At 53.9% G+C, this 18,399-nt stretch overlaps 1 protein-coding gene and 1 long non-coding RNA gene across 6 annotated transcripts in view; one reads left to right on the forward strand and one right to left on the reverse strand.

Moving 5' to 3' along the window:
• The window catches only part of ARX (aristaless related homeobox), a 138,942-nt gene extending 123,578 nt beyond the window's left edge, over positions 1-15,364 (reverse strand). For 3 of the 5 annotated variants that reach the window (XR_013543564.1, XM_078390451.1, XM_078390452.1), the window contains exons 1-4: positions 14,966-15,364; positions 12,676-13,390; positions 9,663-9,708; positions 6,316-6,653 (exon numbers count right to left, since the gene is read on the reverse strand). Coding sequence is in view for 4 of the 5 variants with exons in the window: in XM_078390451.1 (XP_078246577.1) it covers positions 6,316-6,653; positions 9,663-9,708; positions 12,676-13,390; positions 14,966-15,158 (1,292 nt within the window). In the remaining variant the exon portion in view is untranslated. Of the gene's footprint in view, positions 1,412-6,315; positions 6,654-9,662; positions 9,709-12,675; positions 13,391-14,965 lie in introns of all 5 variants that reach the window. The other 2 variants (XM_020801477.3, XM_020801479.3) reach the window with 2 other exon arrangements.
• On the forward strand, positions 1,405-3,876 carry LOC140705714 (uncharacterized). Its single transcript, XR_012085186.2, has 2 exons — positions 1,405-1,887; positions 2,138-3,876. It is a non-coding gene; the product is annotated as an uncharacterized LOC140705714 (long non-coding RNA).
• Positions 15,365-18,399: the final 3,035 nt, after the last annotated feature.

Raw genomic sequence — 18,399 nt, forward strand, 5'->3', positions numbered from 1 at the left:
TTTTAGAATTCTTGATAAATGTATATATATTTTATTTTCTATGGGTGATGCTTTCCCACTTGATCGCAAGGAAAAGTGAGAGCAAGAACAACATTACACAAAAGTACTGTACCAATGTCCTTTGTCTGTCTGTCTCCCTCTCTCCCTCCCTCTCTCTTTTTGGGTTTCAGGAACCTCTATGGTTAATAAGTTAAATAAAAGGTTTGTACATAAATATTTGTCTAGGGCCCCTATAATATCTACAGCACAGTAAGAATCTACAGAAATGACAAACTTGTACAAACACTACACTGAGTGCAATTGTTATATAACATTTCAAATATACAAAGCTCTGGTGCGTGTGTGGTTTTTTTTTTTCTTTTTCTGCTTTTCTTTTTAATAACAATGGTATGTACAGTTTTTAGATAATCACAGTTTCGTGACTTTTTAAAACAGTCCATATTCTAGCACTGTATTTCCCTTTGGTTTGCTATAAAAACCCTTGGTTGGTGTGATGACAAAAGGACAAAAAAAAAAAGAGAGAAAAAGCCCAGGCCCCTTTTGCCTGAAGCGCACGGCCTGCTTTACGCGCAGCGTCTGCGTCCTGGGCTTGCCTTGCCGACCCCGCCAGCCTCACCCTCGCTTCCGCGCCTCCTCCCGCTTAGAAGGCTCCGACGCTCTCCGGTTAACGGGGAAGAGCCCAGGGTGACAAAAGGAGATTTTTTTGGGGGGGGGGAAGGAGCGCGAGGTGGGATTGGGGGAGGGGGGTTGGGGCTTTACTGACAGCATTTTTTAAAAAAGCTACCACTCCCTCCAAACTCCTCTCTCTCTCCCCGCCCCGCATCCCCGCCCTAGGGTATCTACTTCTTTGCTGGCCAAGGAATGAACTTAACACGGTCGTGGTTGAAAAAGGTACCAGCCAAGGAGGAGCTTCACCTGCGGATTCTCCCGAGGGAAAGCAGCCGCAGCGAAACGCAGGCGCCTGGGCTTTCTCTAAGTTTGTAACTGGAGGAGAAGTTCTCCCTGCCAGCCGATGGTCCTCTGTCCTCTTTGTGTGCGTGCGTGTGTGTGCGCGTGTGTGTTTCTCTCTCTCTCTCTTTCTCCCTCTCCCGTTTTGGTCTTGGACTCCTCTTCCTCCTCCTCCTCCTTCCTCCTCGGCGGCGGCGACCTCCGGCAGCTCCTCGGGGCTGCTCAGCACACCTCTTTGCCAGTGCTGGTCCCGGGGAGGATATTGAGCTGCGTCAGCTGCGCCGCGTGCTCTTTCGCCTTCAGCCGCAGGGCCGCGATGCTCGAAGCGCGCCGGTCCGCCGCTGCCGTGGCCGGATCCGAGAGGCCGCCCGACTGCACGGCGCTCTCCACGGCCGGGGCCGGCTGTCGGAGCAGGGCGGCCGCAGTGGAAGCGCTGGTCAGGGGGGCCATGGTAGAAAAGAGCCTGCAAGCGAAGGAAGGAGACACGGCGGGGGTCAAAGCCGAGGCACGTCTCGCGTGGCCCCACCTGTTCCCATGGACCTCTTTCCCGGCCAGTTGGCCAGGAGGAAAGCGGAGAGGGCCAGACTTCCCCCCCCCCCTTCACTCCTGCCAGCAAAAGTTGCGTCTGCCCGCTTGCTCCTGGCCCCGGCGCTTCCAAAGGAAGGAAACCTAAGGCTGGCGAGCCAAGACCTTGGCACCCCGACCTGGAAGGCTGTAACGTTAAAAAAAAAAAAAAAAAAAAAAAAAAAAAGCTTGGTGGCCTCCCTTACTTAAAGTTCTCCCACCCCAACTTTTATTTCTGGGCATGGATTTGAACGGTGTGTTTCTGTCGCCAGCAGTCTGACTTCTTCTTGAGTCAAAGTTTTCCCTTCACGGCCCGCCCACCCCTTGATCGCCCGGGAGCCCTGGATCGTGACAGTCACGGAAGAGTAGAGCATTGTATGTATGTATGTATGTATGTATGTATGTATGTATGTATGTATGTATGTATGTATGTATGTATGTATGTATGTATGTATGTATGTATGTATGTATGTATGTATGTATGTATGTATGTATGTATGAAAAAGGTGGCGGGGGGGGGAGGGAAGGAACACAGAGAGAAAGAGACAGGTTGGAGAATCCCCAGCGCTGACAGTCAAGAATTATCTAGAAAGTATTTTAATTTTCTCCCATTTGCTCTTGACAGAAGCGGGCTGTCAGGCTGAGCGCTGGAGCAGGTGACTTGCACATCGATGGCAGACAAGGCTCAAAGGAGCACGCAGTCGAGGCTTCGAGGGGATGGCTGTGCCATCCTCCCGGGCTAGTTCGCTTTCCTCAGCCCGCCCGCCCCTACCCCTCGCCGCCGCCGCGCAACACCCGCACACCTCCGCCCCCGCGCATGGGCCGCCCTTCCGCCCAAAGCTCTGGAGGCCTTCCTTCCGCCGCCCCGGCCGCAGCTGCCCAAAGCGTCGCCCGCCGCTCGGCTCCTCGCACGCCCGGGCTCCCAGCAGGGAGCGCCGTCGCCGCGGCTCGGCTCGCAGCGGAAGGCCAATTACGCGCCGGCAACCCTCGCATCCCGGCTCAATGACACAATCTCGGAAATGCCGCCTCTCGTCCTCCTCCTCCTCCTCCGCTCCTGCTCGCCTTCCTCGCCTCTCTCTCTCTCCCTCCGCGGAACCGCCGCGCTGAAGAGCGCAAGTGACCCCCTTGACTGCCACGGCGAGCTCGACAGACTCTCCATTAACCAAGGAGGTGATTATGGACATCATCACGGCGAGGAACTGAACTATGGGCCTGCCTGGCAACGGGGGCGGCAGACTAAGCCCGGAGCCCCACCAGGCGCGGGGGAGCGGCTGAAGCAGGCACCGGCGGCGCGGCCGGCCCGGGCCGAGGGGCTTCCCGCGGGCTTCTCAGCTGTACACCCGTCACCCCGCCCCACCCCGTGGCCTCTCGAAGTCAGTCCGGTCCTTAAACAGGACGAGCGGCCCTTGATGCCTCTGAAGCGGGGACAGTTGCCCTCGGAAGACAGGATCGCTCATCTGCCCAAACAATTCCAGCCCTGGCAAGGCGGTTCCCGTGCTCAGAGCGGTCGTGAGAAGCCCCAGCGGCCCCTGGAAAGCGTTCCTGAAAGGCTGTGGTTTATTTTAATATCATTTCTCAGCGGGGAAAGGAATCGCCCGGACGAGGCGTCTCCCACCCACCAGCATCCCTTCTCCTGCTCCCTCCATTTTTTTCTTTCTTTCTTTCTCTCTCTCTCTCTCGCTCCCTCGTTGGATTTCTCCTGTCACACTTTCTCTGTCAATCGCATCACCCACAAGCCGGGCTGTTGAGCGAGCTTTTTACAACTCAATTTTTCAATTTGGTGTCGCGCGGCTGGGAGGGGGAAATGACGCGAGGTGCTCCTCTAATAGAATAAACGAGAACAGCCCGACCCCAGCGCTGCCGGTAGGGGGCGCCCCAGTCCCTGCACTGCCCTCTAGTTCTTGGGGAAGAGGCACAAGCGGGTTCGTTTCCAGTGGGCGGTACTTCTCTCCAGTCTTAATTTTACGTGGATTTCCCGCCTCCTCCTCGAGATAATTTTGTTAAATAGCGTCTCCGAGGAATCGACTCTTTCTTTGTTCTCCTCCTTGTATTTCCTTTGCCATCTTTTCCGTCTCCTTGACTTTAATAAGCCCTGACAATGTTTCTTTGTCTCTTTAATTAACTGCTGCCTTTTAAAATGTCACTGTCTTGTTTTCCGTTAAAGAAAGGCAGGTATACCGTAACTTTTAAAAAACCATCCCACCAATTTGATTCCCCGTTCTTGGTAAGTGACACACCTTAGCAGATCCGGACATCTCCATCCACCCCTTTCTCTCTCCCTCTCCTTTTCCCTTGAAATGTCAGGGATTTTATACTTTTATTTGTTTAGCATTAAACAAATAAACAGCCTCCTCTTTCACTCTTTCTAAACGTTTTTGATTAATTTTTATAGCATTTGACAGCCAAGGAATACGACTAGGAAACCGAAACACAAATAATTCCAAGAAAACTGCCATTTTACGATGCAACTATATTTTACACAAATCTAAAAACTTTCAAAATCAAATTGGTGGGTTGGGGTTTTTTTCCAGTTGAACTATTTAAAATCCTAAACGATGTTGCTGTTAAGGTTCTACATTCAATATGCCAGCAAGTATGGAAAACTCAGCAGTGGCCAGAGGATTGGAAAAGATCAGTCTACATCCCAACCCCAAAGAAGTGCAGTGCCAAGGAATGCTCCATTACCATACAATTGCACTCATTTCACAAGATAGCAAGGTTATGCTCAAAATCCTACAGGTTAGGCTTCAGCAGTATGTGGACCGAAAACTCCCAGAAGTACAAGCTGGATTTCGAAGGGACAGAGGAACTAGAGACCAAATTGCTAACATGTGCTGGATTATGGAGAAAACCAGAGAGTTCCAGAAAAACATTTGCTTCTGCTTCAGTGACTACATAAAAGCCTTTGACTGTGTGGACCACAACGAACTATGGCAAGTTCTTAAAGAAATGGGAGTGCCTGATCACCTTATCTATCTCCTGAGAAATCTATAGGTGAGACAGGAAACAACAGTTAGAACTGGATATGGAACAACTAATTGGTTCAATTTTGGGAAAGGAGTACAACTAGGCTGTATATTGTCTCCCTGCTTATTTAACTTATATGCAGAATACATCATGCGAAAGGCAGGATTGGAGGAATCCCAAACCAGAATTAAGATTGCTGGAAGAAATATCAACAACCTCAAATGTCCAGATGATACCACCCTGATGGAAGAAAGTGAGGAGGACTTAAAGAACCTCTTAATGAGGGTGAAAGAGGAGAGCGCAAATAATGGTCTGAAGCTCAACATAAAAAAAAAAAAAAAAAAACCTAAGATCATGGCCACTGGTCCCATCACCTCCTGGCAAATAGAAGGGGAAGGTATGGAGGCAGTGACAGATTTTACTTTCTTGGGCTCCATGATCACTGCAGATGGTGACAGCAGCCACAAAATTAAAAGTGATGACAAACCTAGACAACATCTTAAAAAGCAGAGACATCATCATGCCTACAAAAGCCTGCATAGTCAAAGCTATGGCTTTTCCAGTAGGGATGTATGGAAGTGAGAGCTGGACCATAAAGAAGGCTGACCGTGGAAGAATTGATGCTTTTGAATTGTGGTGCTGGAGGAGACTCTTGAGAGTCCCCCTGGACTACAAGGAGAACAAACCTATCCACCCTGAGTGCTCAATGGAAGGACAGATCCTGAAGCTGAGGCTCCAATACTTTGGCCATTTCATGAGAAGAGAAGACTCCCTGGAAAAGACCCTGATGCTGGGAAAGTGTGAAGGCAAGAGGAGAAGGGGACGATAGAGGATGAGATGGTTGGACAGTGTCATCGAAGCGACCAACATGAATTTGACCCAACTCCGGGTGGCAGTGGAAAACAGGAGGGCCTGGACTTTAATGACTAAACAAAACAAAACAAAACAAAACAAAACTTTACCAGTGACCCACAATAAACTGTTCTGTAGCTCCCAAACAGACTGTACAGAAACCCTACTCCAGGAGCACTTGTACATTAATTCCATTATTCCAACCGCTTTCAGTCCACCAGCTCCAAAACCGTGGTGTCTAAATGCAATTGTCCCCGATTGGATTTTTAAATAGCTACCCCTGCCAATCAGAATGGAGGAAAGGGAACATGTGATTTTCCTATGTAAGTTTTCCTCCCGAAAGTCCCACGATGTTCAATTATTGCATTCTAAGGACATCCAATACCACTGGGAAACTATTGATCGTCACAGCCCAGGCTGCAAAGCCACTGAGATACAGTATGGTTGTTCACAAATAGAAATTTTCATCCGGCTGTTGGGGAGCGGAGGGAGGGTTCTTTCCTTCGCTAAGCCTGCCACGGTGGGCGTCGCAGCCATAGAACCCAGAAGCGCTTCCTTCAGAATAAACACGGGTCGTGGTGTTGTTGTTTTTTTAAAGGGCCGTTTTAGGCCTCACCTCTGTCCACATCAGATCTCAAGGAAAGGCAAGGGATTCCGCCCGCCTTTCCACGTTGTTTGCACGTCTTAGGGTTACTCAAGGGGGCTTCCCTTCACTACCGACTAGGACAACCCTGAGCATCTATTTCCCACGCGAGTTCTGCCTTGTTGCAGCCTCAGGCCAGAGTCTCCGAACCGTAGAGGAAAGGGAGTTTGGGTTTGGCCTCTTCCCCCCCCCCCCCCCCGGGGACAGCCTCAGACTGACTTTGAGCTTGATCCTGACCCCCCCGCGTATTCCGAAGGAAGCCGCCTCTGGCGGGCGGGCCTGTGTTGGCTATTCGGTGACGGCCGGGCCGGGTTAGGAAGGGAAGGGAAGGGGGCTATTACCTGCCGAAAGCGGGGCTGATGAAGGCCGGGTGCCGGAACACAGCAGCTCCCAGGAAAGTGCTGAGGCCTAGCGGGGTCCCGCTGGGGGGCAACGCTGCCGAGCCCGGAGGAGGAGGCGGCAGGCTGGGGAAGGCGGCGGCGGCAGCGGCGGCGGCGGCGGCGGCCGTCCAGGCGGAGTCGAGAGCTGGGTGGTGAGGAGGGAAAGGACTAGCATCAAGGTAGGGACTGAGCGGGTGAGACGCCGACAGGGGCCCCGGGAAAGGCAGGCCGGGCGGGTGGCTCTGCGCGCCGGCCTTTTCCCTCTTCCGCCATTTGGCTCTCCGGTTCTGGAACCAGACCTGGAAGCCAAAAGAAAACAAGGGTGGGGTGGGGTGGGGGGGGCAAGGCGGTTAGTAAGGAAGGCCCTTCCTGCCCCTCGGAAGCCCGCCGAGCCTTTCCCAGAAAGGCCGTGCCAGGGGCCGCCTCCCCGGGCTCCCTGCTCGGTTCCAAGGCTGGGGGCTGGAATCAAGGTCCCGGAAGCCTCCCCCCCAAGAAGCTGGACAAACCTTGACCATTTGTGGACAACCCCCCCCCCCGAAGGAAGGAAGCGCCCCAGACCTTTGCGACCAAGGAAGGCAGGGCGGGGGGGGGGAATCGAAATTTCTGCCTTTGATAGGAAGAAGTGGCCATTCAGAAATGTCCTAGATAAAGCCTCTCGACTTTGAAAGACACACACACACACCCCTGCCGCCATAGGATACCAAGGCCAGTGAGCATATTTTAATTTAAAACAAAATGGTCCCGCTCTTCCCAAGTCCTTACACCCTCTGTGACTCCGGAGTAGCCACACACTTCCTCGCAACCACAGAACTGGGCACTGAAGGTCCTCTTTTGGGCCCACTCAGGTGGAGAGGGGTCCCTGTCAAACCAGCCCCTTGTCCTCTCCTAGAGAAGGGGTTCTGCAGGACTAGGGTGACCATATCCGGAAGCTTCCCTCTTTTGGAGCAAACCTCAAGCCTCAACCCTTCCTGCTAGAATGACCTGCTATAACCCCCTTATCCCTCCTCTGTCTCTCCGTCTCCATCACCCCTGGAAACTAGACGTTAAGCTCCAGGCTGGCAGAGACCTGCCTCTCTTTCTTTCCACATTCAGCTCCCAGGACCTTTTTAAAAAGGATGTCATGGAAATGGATAAGGCAAAACCAACGCCCCATGCTTAGGGAATCGTGCGTATTTCACTTATCTTAAATAGACTTGACCGCTGGGACCATCAAAGTACCTTTGATGCATTATCTATTTATTCCTGGTAGAAGGGACCACTTTGGGCCAGGCTTTCGATGGGCCGAAGGTTAGAAACCCAGCCCACGAGGCCCTCTCTCAGGAAAGCACCAACCTTTCAAGACCCTGTCTTACTGTTTCCTTCAAACCCTTCCCAGACTTCGGATTCTTCAGCGAGTCCTTTCTCCCTCTCCCTCTACCGACCCCCCCACCCGCTTCTTCCCTCCCTCCTTTCTCTCTCGCTCTCTCCTTTTCTCAGTTCTAAGGGGTTTGACAGACAGTTGAATGTTTTCGCCAACACACCCTCTAAACATCATGTTTTCTTTTAACCATGATTTTAAAGCCAAGCCTTCTTAGCGGCACTTAAAAGGCTCTAACGCTAATTTCCCAGCCGATGGAAATTATTTTTTTATTATGATTATTGTGGTGATCACGCCATCTCCGCAGCCACCTACACGCCGCGGCAAAGAGCTCGCAGACGCGCTCGACTGCCAAATCGGTCTTGCCTTTCTTTTTTGGGGTGTGTGTGTGAGAGAGAGAGATCGCGACGAAAAGCAATAAAGGGCCCCGTCCCTTCCAAATTGTTTTCCCTTAACCGAACGAGGGAGGGGTGGTGATTATCGATTTATCCGTTCCTATCAGCCATTAACAATTGTTTCTCCAGTTTTGAAATGGTCCGATGGAAAGACTCCCCCGCCCCATCTATCCTTCAGCCCAGCAACCATTTCGTTGAAAATAAAACTGGAGGTTTGGGGGGGGGGAATGGATCGGTTTCTAAATTAAAACGAATGTCACCTCCGCCGGATACGCTGATTTGCAAAGGGAATGGGGCAGAGAGATAAGGAAGCATCCCGGGAATAAGGAAGAAGGGCCCTTATTCGGATTTGCTCCGGTCCACCTTCCAGGTACCCCAGGGCTTCCCAGCGCAGGCGGGCCTAATGGTGGGGATTCAAGCGGGAGAGAAACTCTCCCGGGCTGCCTCGGGGTGCGCCTCTCTCTCTCTCTCTCTCGTTCTCTCTCGCGTCTCCAACTCAATCAGCAACTTGGCCCCGCTGCAAATCTCTTATTGAATTAATAAGTTTGAGTACACCCAAAGGTACATCGAGGGGCTCTAATAACTCATATCCCCCTAATTACACCGTCTTCTCCAGTGAATAAGGAGGGGGGGCGAGGAAGAGAGAGGAGAAAAGGGGGGTATATTCGGGGAGGGGTGGCAGAGCGAAAATCTCTGTCGCTCGCTCTGTTTTTAGTTATTTAACTTTCCCACGACTCATTCCCCTGAGCTGAAAATCCTGATTTGCTGTCACATCTCTGTTTGACAATGGAGAAATGTGTCAACAGAAAGGAGGGGACGGGGGCTCTTCATTAGCCCCTCTAATGCGAGAAGCTGTTGTGTATTAAATGAGCCATATGGAATTTATGATGCTTTCGCCGCGCCTGGCTTTCAGTGTAAAGTGATTTGCTCCCAGCCAAAAGGCCGAGGCCATCTGTCGGGGCTGGAGGCCAGGGCGGCGGCGGCGGCGGCGGTGGAGCCGGACTACCTCTCCCCGCGCTCCGGAGCTTCCAACCCATAGACTAAGCGGCCTCCTTAGATCCCCAAACAATCCTTTGGGGGGTGGGAACGGATGGAGAGGAGAGAAGGGGATTCAAATGAAACACGGGCTGCCCCCCCTCCCGGGAGAAAAAGAGCAGCGCCCTGCCCCACGTCTCTAAACGTTCCCCACTTGCCAAAAGGCCCTTCGACGGCGGAGGCCAGCTTAGCCTTTTTGGGTGGCGTCCGACTTGGAAGGAGCAGGGGCGGGAGAGGGGAAAGAAAACGAAACACCTTTTTCTTCGGGGTGTGTGTGTCCTTTCCCGAAGGAAATCTGATGTCTGAAGGATGTGGCGGTTCCCCCGCGGCCTCTGGCCCCAATCCGCGCTTGGGAGCCAGCCCCCGCGCTCGGCTCCAAGGTCCTAAAGCAGCTCTCCCGATCGCCCTCCAGCTCCTCTTCCTCCTTCCCTCCCTCCCTCCCTGCCTCAAAAAGGCACCTCGGCTCGCAGCGATCAGGACCTCTCCCCTCGGTTTCCCACCCCGGCTGCCCCGGGACTCACCTGCACTCTAGCTTCGGTCAAATCCAGGCGCATCGCCAGCTCCTCCCTGGGAGAGACACAAACACAACAAGACAGAGGCTCAGGTGAGGAAGCCTGGAAAAGCGGCCCTTCGAGGCAAGAGCAGGGCGCGGGTGGGGATGGGGGGGAGGCAGGGAAGGGCGTCTCCAGCGGCAGCGGGCCCTCGGTGGGACAGGTAGAGGAATCGCCACCTTGGAGGCCTAGATCTTCACCTCTTCTGCCAGGGAGGGAAAGAACCTCCTACCCTCCACGCGGGAAAATGCCAAACAAGGCCGGCATCCTGCCCTTCACCCGGACTTGGGCTGGCACTGACGTCGGAGCGCCCAACCCTTCGGAATTTCTCCTAACACTCCCCACCTCTTGAAATCACCTCAGGGAACCCTTAGTGGCAGCCCCCACACATCCTGAGCCTGCGGGCTCCCAGAAACCTACAAGCCCCTTTCCGGGTCTGCTTTCCCCGCTTACTGTCTTTCCCGAGAAACTTTAAAAAGAAAAGAAAAAGAGAGAGAAAATTTAGCAAAGGGCGAAGGTGACGAGTGGAGGAGAGGATCGCGGCGGGTCGCACCTCTCCCCCTCCCGCCCCCTTTCGCCCGGGTCCCTCGACCGGCTGGCGGAGGCCCTCCAGGCCGGCGTGCCAGAGAAGGGCTCCCGCCCCCCTATACACACGCCTCGCCTCTGCCGCGGCGCAGGGGAGACCCACTGAGCTGCAACGCGAGCCCTTCATTGCGGTCATTATCGGAACAATTAAGGCAAATCGGAAGCCGCGAGGGATGTTAGAAAACGGCTCATAATCTGTTTACCTCGAATCGGAGAGCGCGCCCGGGATAATTGGCTCTCCCTCGGCTAGGAAGGAAAGCGTCGCGCTAGCCAAAGGGGAAGGGAGGCTGAAGAGGCGGCGGCGGCGAGGGCCTGGCCCGGGTCCGTCCTTCCGGGGCTGCCAAAGGACCCGCCAGCCGGCCAAGGCCCGACGGGCGCGCCGGGAAACGAGAGGCCCTGCGGGGCTCCTGCAGCCCAAACCCAGCCTGCCCGGGACGCCCAAAACCGACGGGACTTCCCGGGAAAGGGCTCGCTGGATGTGGGTGTGAGGAGAGCTCTCCTCACCCATTTCAAAGAGTGAAACGTGACAATCGGTTTGCTCTCCAAAATCTGCAGCCGGAAAGAGTCGGGGCCGGGCGGAGTAGGGCAGAAAGGCAGCTCCGCTTTCCCCGGAAGGGAGAGCCCGGCGGCCGAGCGAATTTAAAGGGCGCCTTTTCCTGAAACCGTTTCCTTCCGGGCGGACGGAAAATGCCAAGGAACGAAAGAATTCCCTACATTCCAAGCCCAAATAATCTCTCTCCCCTTGGCAAAAAGCGGGAACATTTGCTACCCATATGTAGCACATATTGCTATCCACATGCCACGGTTGCCAAGATCAGAAGAAACCGCGATTTTTTTTTTAAAGGAGCATTCCGCTTTGGAGATTTCTTTTTTCCCTCGCTGTAGCGAACGGGAGGCCCTGAGAAACCGAGTTTTAGACCTCTTCTTTCCCTTCCCCTCCCTCCGGATTCTTTGGCCATAGGAAGCGTGCGGAAAGGGTGCGTCCGCCGTAAATCCGCAGAAAGATTCGTGCCCCGGCTAATACAAACATGAGCTACTCACAAGCCCCAGATAAAATGAATTACGACTGCCAGTATTTTAAATTGAATTAAACTCGCTTTTCAATGCAGGTCTTAAGTCAGAAGGAGGCGAGGAAATTTCCCTCTCGCAAGAATAAATGTATCCGAAGCCCCTTCGGTTCGGATCTGGTCGGTGTGCGCGCGTGTGTGAGAGAGAATGGCGAGTGAGCGCTGCGGAGGCAGCCTGGCAGGTGCGATGTCCAACGCAGTTCCCTTTTCCAAGGGAGCGGCTTGTCCCCACCTCCCGGCAAACGCATCTCCGAGCAAGGCAGCTGGATCGGACCGGCTTTCTTCTTTCCCGCCTCCCGAATTTGTTTTGCTTTCCTGGACGGGGTCCAGAAATGCCCAGCGCCAGCGGAGAGGCGGCGGGCCAGCCCCAGAGCTTCTGCCAAAGCCTTCCAGCCACGCTGCCATCGCGCTCCGTATTTTTAGCCTGCTCGGGCGGAACACTTTGATCTTTCCCAATGGCTATCTATACATCTACATCTGTGGCTTCCCAGCGGCAGGACAGGGCAGGGCTCCAGCTTCCACGGACCGCCGCGAAAATTGATATCTGACAGACTAGCCCGAGGATCAGGGCAAAAATAGACCCCGGGGAGGTTTGGGCAAGGACTTGGCCCAAACGCAGCCTCACCTGTCCTTGGCCGGCGAGCGACAGGGCTGAAGCCCAGCCCAGTCCAGAATCCTGCTCGGCACCGTTGTCTGGGAAAGGCCAGGAAAGGCTTTTGAGGCGAAGGAGCCTCAAACAAGGAGAAAGGCTTGTGTGTGCCTGCTAGCAAGCGCCTCTCCAGCCACTGCAAGGAAAAAGGGGTAAGGCGGGTGTGTGTGTGGGGGGGCTTGGGGGCACTGCTCCTTTTAGCATAGGAATCTCCCGGACACTCCATCTCTTCCCACAGGTTTCGTTCCTTCTGCTCAACTTGCCGAAGTATTTTTCTTGCTGGAATTATGGGCAATTCAACGTGCAAATTAATGCACGATCACCTAAGCCCATCCATCATTCTAATCTTCCGTGCCTTATTTTTCTTTTACCGTCCCCAGGTATTTTAGAGAGTTTCCTCCCTCCACGGATATCCCTCTCGCATTTCCTTCTCTATTTCGTAGGTTTTCTCCCTTCCTCCTCCTTCCCTCAAAACAAGTACAGTATTTCGCATATCCTCCCTTACCCCATCCACGCTGCAGCAACGAAGGAGGCACTAAAAAAAGGGGGAGCTCTCCTTAGGACAAGCACGGCGTGCTTTTGCCTGTGATGGATGGATGGGGCTGGTTCCCCCAAACCACCGACCATACCAGACCAACCCGAGCCGTGCAGGCGCCCGTCCGGCCGCCCCGTCCGGTCCTACCTGGTGAAGACGTCCGGGTAGTGCGTCTTCTGGAAGGCCCTCTCCAGCTCCTCCAGCTGATAGCTGGTGAAGGTGGTGCGGTAGCGGCGCTGCTTCCTCTTGAGTAGCCCCTCCTCCGAATCGCTGCCGGCGGAAAGGCAGACGCTGTCCTCGCCGTCCTTGCCCTCGGCCAGCTCGTCGGCGGGCAAGAGCAGCTCCTCCTTGGGCGAGCCCCCGGCTCCTTCGCTCCCTGGCGCCGACGGCCCCGGCCCCACGCCGGAGGGCCCCACGCCACCGACGGGACCTCCAGCGCCCCGACGGGCCTCCTTGGACTCCGCCAGCAGCTCATCCTCCTCGTCCAGCTCCTCGTCGAGTTCTTCGGCCTCCTCCTCGTCTTCGTCGTCGTCGTCTTCGTCGTCGTCCTCCTCGTCCATCAGCTCCTCTTCCCGGGCGGACCTGCCCTCGGGGCCGCCGCTGCCACCTCCAACGCCCCCGCTCAGGTCGTCGAGGGCGGCCGCAGCTCGGGCGGCGAAGGGCGCGTTTTCCCGGTACGACTTGCTGCGGCTGATGCTGACCTGCGGGGCCTGGCTGATCTTTAGCGAATCCCACGAGGAGGCGCCTCCGGCCTCGGCCCGAGCTAGGAGCCGGCCTCCGCCAGGCCCGTAGAGTCGGCGCAGCTTGGGTGGCAGGTGCAGCTCGGGCGCCTCAAAGCCCGGCGGGCTCCCTTTGGCCGGTCCTGCCCGGCGGACAGAAAGAAAGAGAGAGAGAGAGAGAGACAGAGAGAGACAGGGAGAGAGGGAGAGAGAGAAGCACTGGTCACTCCACGAGACCGGACGGACATTCTTCCCCGCCATCCCTCGGGAAGGCCCCCTTGCCCCAGACAGGAGAAACTTCCAAGCCACGTCTAACCCTCCAGGCAAGGAAAAGCCAGGCCGGCTCCAGCCTTCAGGAAAAAGCTGCTTCTGCCCCGCCTCATAAGCGGCGCAGAGGCCTCCAGCCCAGGCGCCCTCAACTTTTTAGCCAGACCCATGGAGCTTTGACTTCCCCAAAGAGGTGGCCTCTCTTTAGGCCTCCCTCGATCACCTGGAGCCCAGAGGCCGCCAAGCGAATCCGCATGTGATCGACTCAAACCTTTCTTTTATTTCTGTAAGGTAGAAACCCCACCTTCATCCTAAACTAGATTTCAGAGCGGTAATCCCAGTTTCAGGGCTGCAGACAAATGTTGCCTTGAACATGCATCTCTGTGGTTACAACCTACATAGAGCTTACAGATATGGCTGTAAACGAGACCGTTTCTTTGGAGAAAGCAGGATTAAAGATCTGCGGTTAAGAACCGTTTCCTTGTGTCACGTTGGGTTCGAATGTTTTAAAAGTGCATCTGCCTTGGACTAGATCCACCCCCAGGGCAACCCCCCCCCCTTGAAGGTACCTGACACCAGTCAATTATGTCCAAAGGGTTCCTAAATCCCGTGGCCGGCTCCGAGACAGCCATGACTTTCAGGGCGAGCACGGAGCTCCAGGCCCGAGAGAAAGAGCGCCTCGGAAGCAGAGGGTGTTCATCGTGCGTCCCCTCCTCGCTCACGGAAACAAACCACTCACGGCGTCCCGCTTCCCTGCGACCTGCCGCCCCACTGACCGACACCAGATCTCTTCGCCCTTCAGTCCAGGCCTGGCAGCGGAAGGCGTTGCCAAGCTCGATGGAAAATACCGGCGGGGACCTCCTGACAACCGCCGTCATTTGTCATCACAATGCCACCCACCCAAAAATAGGGAGGAGGAGGAGGAGAGAAAGAGAGAAAGAGAGAAAGAGAGAAAGGAGATCCTCGTTCCGCGCTCTCCCCCACCCTTCGCCCCACGACTCCCCTTTCCCTCCTGCAAGGCGTCCACCGCAAAGGGGAGCCGGTCTGGGCGAGGGGGCAGCCGCGCGGACATGAGCCAAGCAGGGAGCGGAATTCTTTTCGGCCCGATGCCACTGGACAGCCGCCGGCCAGTGGGAGCGACCGCCCAGCTTGCGGGGCTTTCCGGCTCAGAAAGTCCCCGACCTCCGGCCAAGAGTGAAGCGGGGGGGGGGAGGAATGAGACAGAAAGCAACCGGGGCTCCGAGCAGAGCCCTCTGAGCTCGGGCGAGCCGGACTCTCTCTGTAGGCCCGCTCTAAAGGCGAGGGCTCTGCGGAACTCCTCGGGTCTCTCCGCATCGCATCGCTCTGGCCGGAGGGAAGTTGCCGGGCCCGTTTGGCCGCTCCCTGCCTCGCCTCCCCTCGCCTCGCCTCGCCTCTCTCTTCTGCGCTTCCCCTCCGCCTCCCGGGCTTACCTTGGCCGGGCTTCTCCTGCTCCGTCCTGTTGGCCAGCGGAGGAAGGCTGGGCGCCGCTCCCAGGAGCCTCATTTTGCACGGACTCCTCCTGCCCAGGATGCTGTCGATGCAGTAGGAGGAGAGCAAAGTTGGCGATTTACTTTTGCATTCGGGCCTCTCGGAGCAGCTCTCCTCTTGGTATTGGTTGCTCATGGCTTTGGTTCTCTCCGGCTCTCCTCCTTCCTGCCCAGGGCTGGCGGAGCTCGGGGTGGCCGCCTGTGGGTTCGGGCTTGGCTTTGGGCTGGCACCCCCTCCCCCCACCAGGCAGCGGCTGCCACTCGCCCCTCTTCTTGCCCAGGACCCTCGGAACAAGTGTAGTGCCCGAGCCGCAATAGCTTGGCTCTTGATTCCCTCTCCTCCACGTGCTGGGAGCCGCGCTCTGATTGGCTCTCACCAGAGGTTGGGCAGCCTCCGGCTCCCAGCCAACGGGAAAAACCGGCCCGGATCAAGGAGGGGGAGGGCGGAATGGGTTAGGGTATGACCAAGTGGCCTGACTCAACTTTTCCTCCCCAGGTCGCTTCGCCCGCTCTGGGACAGGGAGGCCTGCGCTGAAAGGCGACTCCTTCGACGCCCCTTCCTTTGGAAAGGGTGGAATGATTCCTCCCGTTTCATACCTCCGGGTGGGAAAAGGCAATTAATTAGCTTGTGGAGGATATTAGCTCGTGTGATCCAGATTGTAACGAATCTGCACTTGTTACAACCAGAATCTTTCTCTATACAGACCGATATGGCTTAGTCCCAATCTGCTCTGGTAGTCGTTACATTCAAGAAACCTTCTGTTCTCTCTTCTTAAAAGAAAGAAGAAAGTCAGTTGCAAGGATTTGTAAAGCAACTAAGGGAGCTATTTGGATTTATAACATTTAATTGGCTTTCACCAGTTGAAAAGAGTTCAAGGTTGTTCGCTTCTGACTCCATTCAGTGTACGCAGAAGTACAACTAACGGAGTGACTCTCACTCCGCAGTAAGTGTGCTTTTGGAACTTCAGTCTTAATATAGGACAAAAACATATTTATCGATATGTTTAAACATATCGACACGTGCATATATTTGTAACTGTACACCTATGAAATAAAAACAGATGGGAATATATAATATTATATATATTTATAAGTTCGCCCGCCCATGAATGGGTAGGGAAAAAACGCATAACGTCGGGCTGTCTGGTAGGCATTGCCTCTCCCCGACAGCCCCCTAATAATCGAACGATTAAAATGAGTACATACATGGAACTCAAACAGAACCAATGAAAATGACCTGAAATAACTGTTCATAGATTTGTATCAGCCATTTTTCAGGATTTCTGAAGCGTTAATATGCTCATCTCTCTCTCTATATATATATCGCCAAAGTACGGTCTCAAACATCCGGAGGAATCCTGAGCTCCAGAAGCAAAGAAAAGCCAGGAATAAATAGGTGGTTTTGGGGGGGGGGGAAGAAACGGGACTAGCAGAAATGGTTTCCCCCCTAAAAATTAATCTTCTTCGCGTTGGAGGCTCCTACTTCGCTGGGACTGGTTCCAAAACTAAAAGCATCGCGGAATGGCTCTGTTCGCCTTCCCGCAACGAGAAATTATTTTCTCCAACCTCTTTCTCCTCAAGACACCCCTCGGAAAATAAGCTGAGGGAGGCTCTTTGGCAAGGAAGGGCCGGGCCATTATCGCCACCCTGAAAGCCTCCACCGGCGATCGGCTGACGGAGGGGAGGACTTGTCTGTCCCTACAAAGCGAGAAGATGGCCTTCTAAAGTCTTCTAATCTCCCAGCCATCCTAAACCTGCATTTTTTAAAGAGGGCGTTGGTTTAGTTTAAAGCTATTCCTAATTATTTCAATGACCGTTCTCCCAGGTTCGATAAACCTAACCCGCGATTATTCCGGTTGAGAAATAAACTCAACTGACATTAATTGGGATTTAAATTGGTAGGTAAACGTGCCTTGCGGTCGCAGGGCCAGGATCGGTGCCAAAAGGTCGTAAATTCTTGCTTTTAGGAGACGAGGCTTGGCACTGCCTTACAACCGTAACATGACGAGCACAGGGAGAACGAGACGGAAAGAGAGCAAATCATCGCTGAAATCCAGGTATGGGACATGGGGGAAGAGATTCCAGGCCTGGTTTTCTTTCCACTCAACCTCTCTCACTGAACATGTCAAAGAAATTTACAAAGGCACCTACTTGAATCGCTTACAGTTGGTATTTAAAAATATAAGGATTTATAATTGGGATCTCTCTCTCTCTCAATTTTTTTACTGTAATAAACATCTGGATAACTCTTTCAAATGCTAATGTACATCCACGCTCCGGAGCTGCTTTGGCAGAAGTAGTTCATACGCAACTGGAGACGGAGGGAAGGGGCTGGGAAGCGCAGCGCGAGCTCTTCGCGGGGGAAGCCTCTCGGGCGCTTCTCACGGCTTCTCGGTCCGCCCAACTCACCTTCTCCATCTGCAGCCTGGCTTGCTGGCTCGATTATTTCCGTCCTCCACTACCCTCCCCCGACGTTTCCCTTTGGGTGGGTGGGTGCACCTCAAACTCTATCTATCTATCTATCTATCTATCTATCTATCTATCTATCTATCTATCTATCTATCTATCTATCTATCTATCTATCTATCTATCTATCTATCTATCTATCTATCTATCTATCTATCTATCTATCTATCTATCTATCTATCTATCCCCCACTTTGTTATGTCCAGGCAAAAGCCAACAGTCTTTATTTTGCTTTTGAAAACCCAAATTGTAAGCCTGCATTTAGATGGGGTGATGGAGGGGGCAGTGGTTTAAAGATAAAAACTGCTCTTTCTTTGCTTATTTTCGCTTTACAACACGGCCATCGGTAAAGAAGACTGGCCCAAACCAAAAGAAATGTTTGGATAAAAATGACGGACTCCCTTGCTTCCAAATCTGAGTTGGTGGGATTTCTTAAAATCTCCGGCAGCTCCTGCTAATAGCAGTCATAAGCATAGTAAATCTTGCCTGCCCTTCTCCAGTCCAGTAAGAGGCGAGACTGGGGAAACGGAGAAAATAAAATGTATGAAGAAATAAATAAATAGCAACTGGGTCGGGTTAAAAGGGTCAAAGCTTCTTGAAAAGCAACCAATATAGGGAACTGATCCTTGTTCACAGAGGGAAGTTCCCCTCCCCTCGAGAGCAGATCAAGAAATCGGCCGAGATGCTTCACAACCTGATCGAGGTCGCCTAACGCGCCGTTCTAAGCGCTCCCCCCCCATAAACTCTTGCCTTCCTTTCCCCCGCCTCAAATTTGCTCTCCCCTCCCACCCCACCCCTTGGGCTTCAAGTAAACGGGATAGAGGGGCTGCGCTGACCCTGATTTCCGCTGAGCCAGCCCCGGTCTCTTTCGTAGGGTGTTAGGTTCGCTTTCGTCCGATTCCCCACCCCCC

This window comes from Pogona vitticeps, chromosome 3 (genome assembly GCF_051106095.1).
Source record: "Pogona vitticeps strain Pit_001003342236 chromosome 3, PviZW2.1, whole genome shotgun sequence".
NCBI lineage: Eukaryota > Metazoa > Chordata > Lepidosauria > Squamata > Agamidae > Pogona > Pogona vitticeps.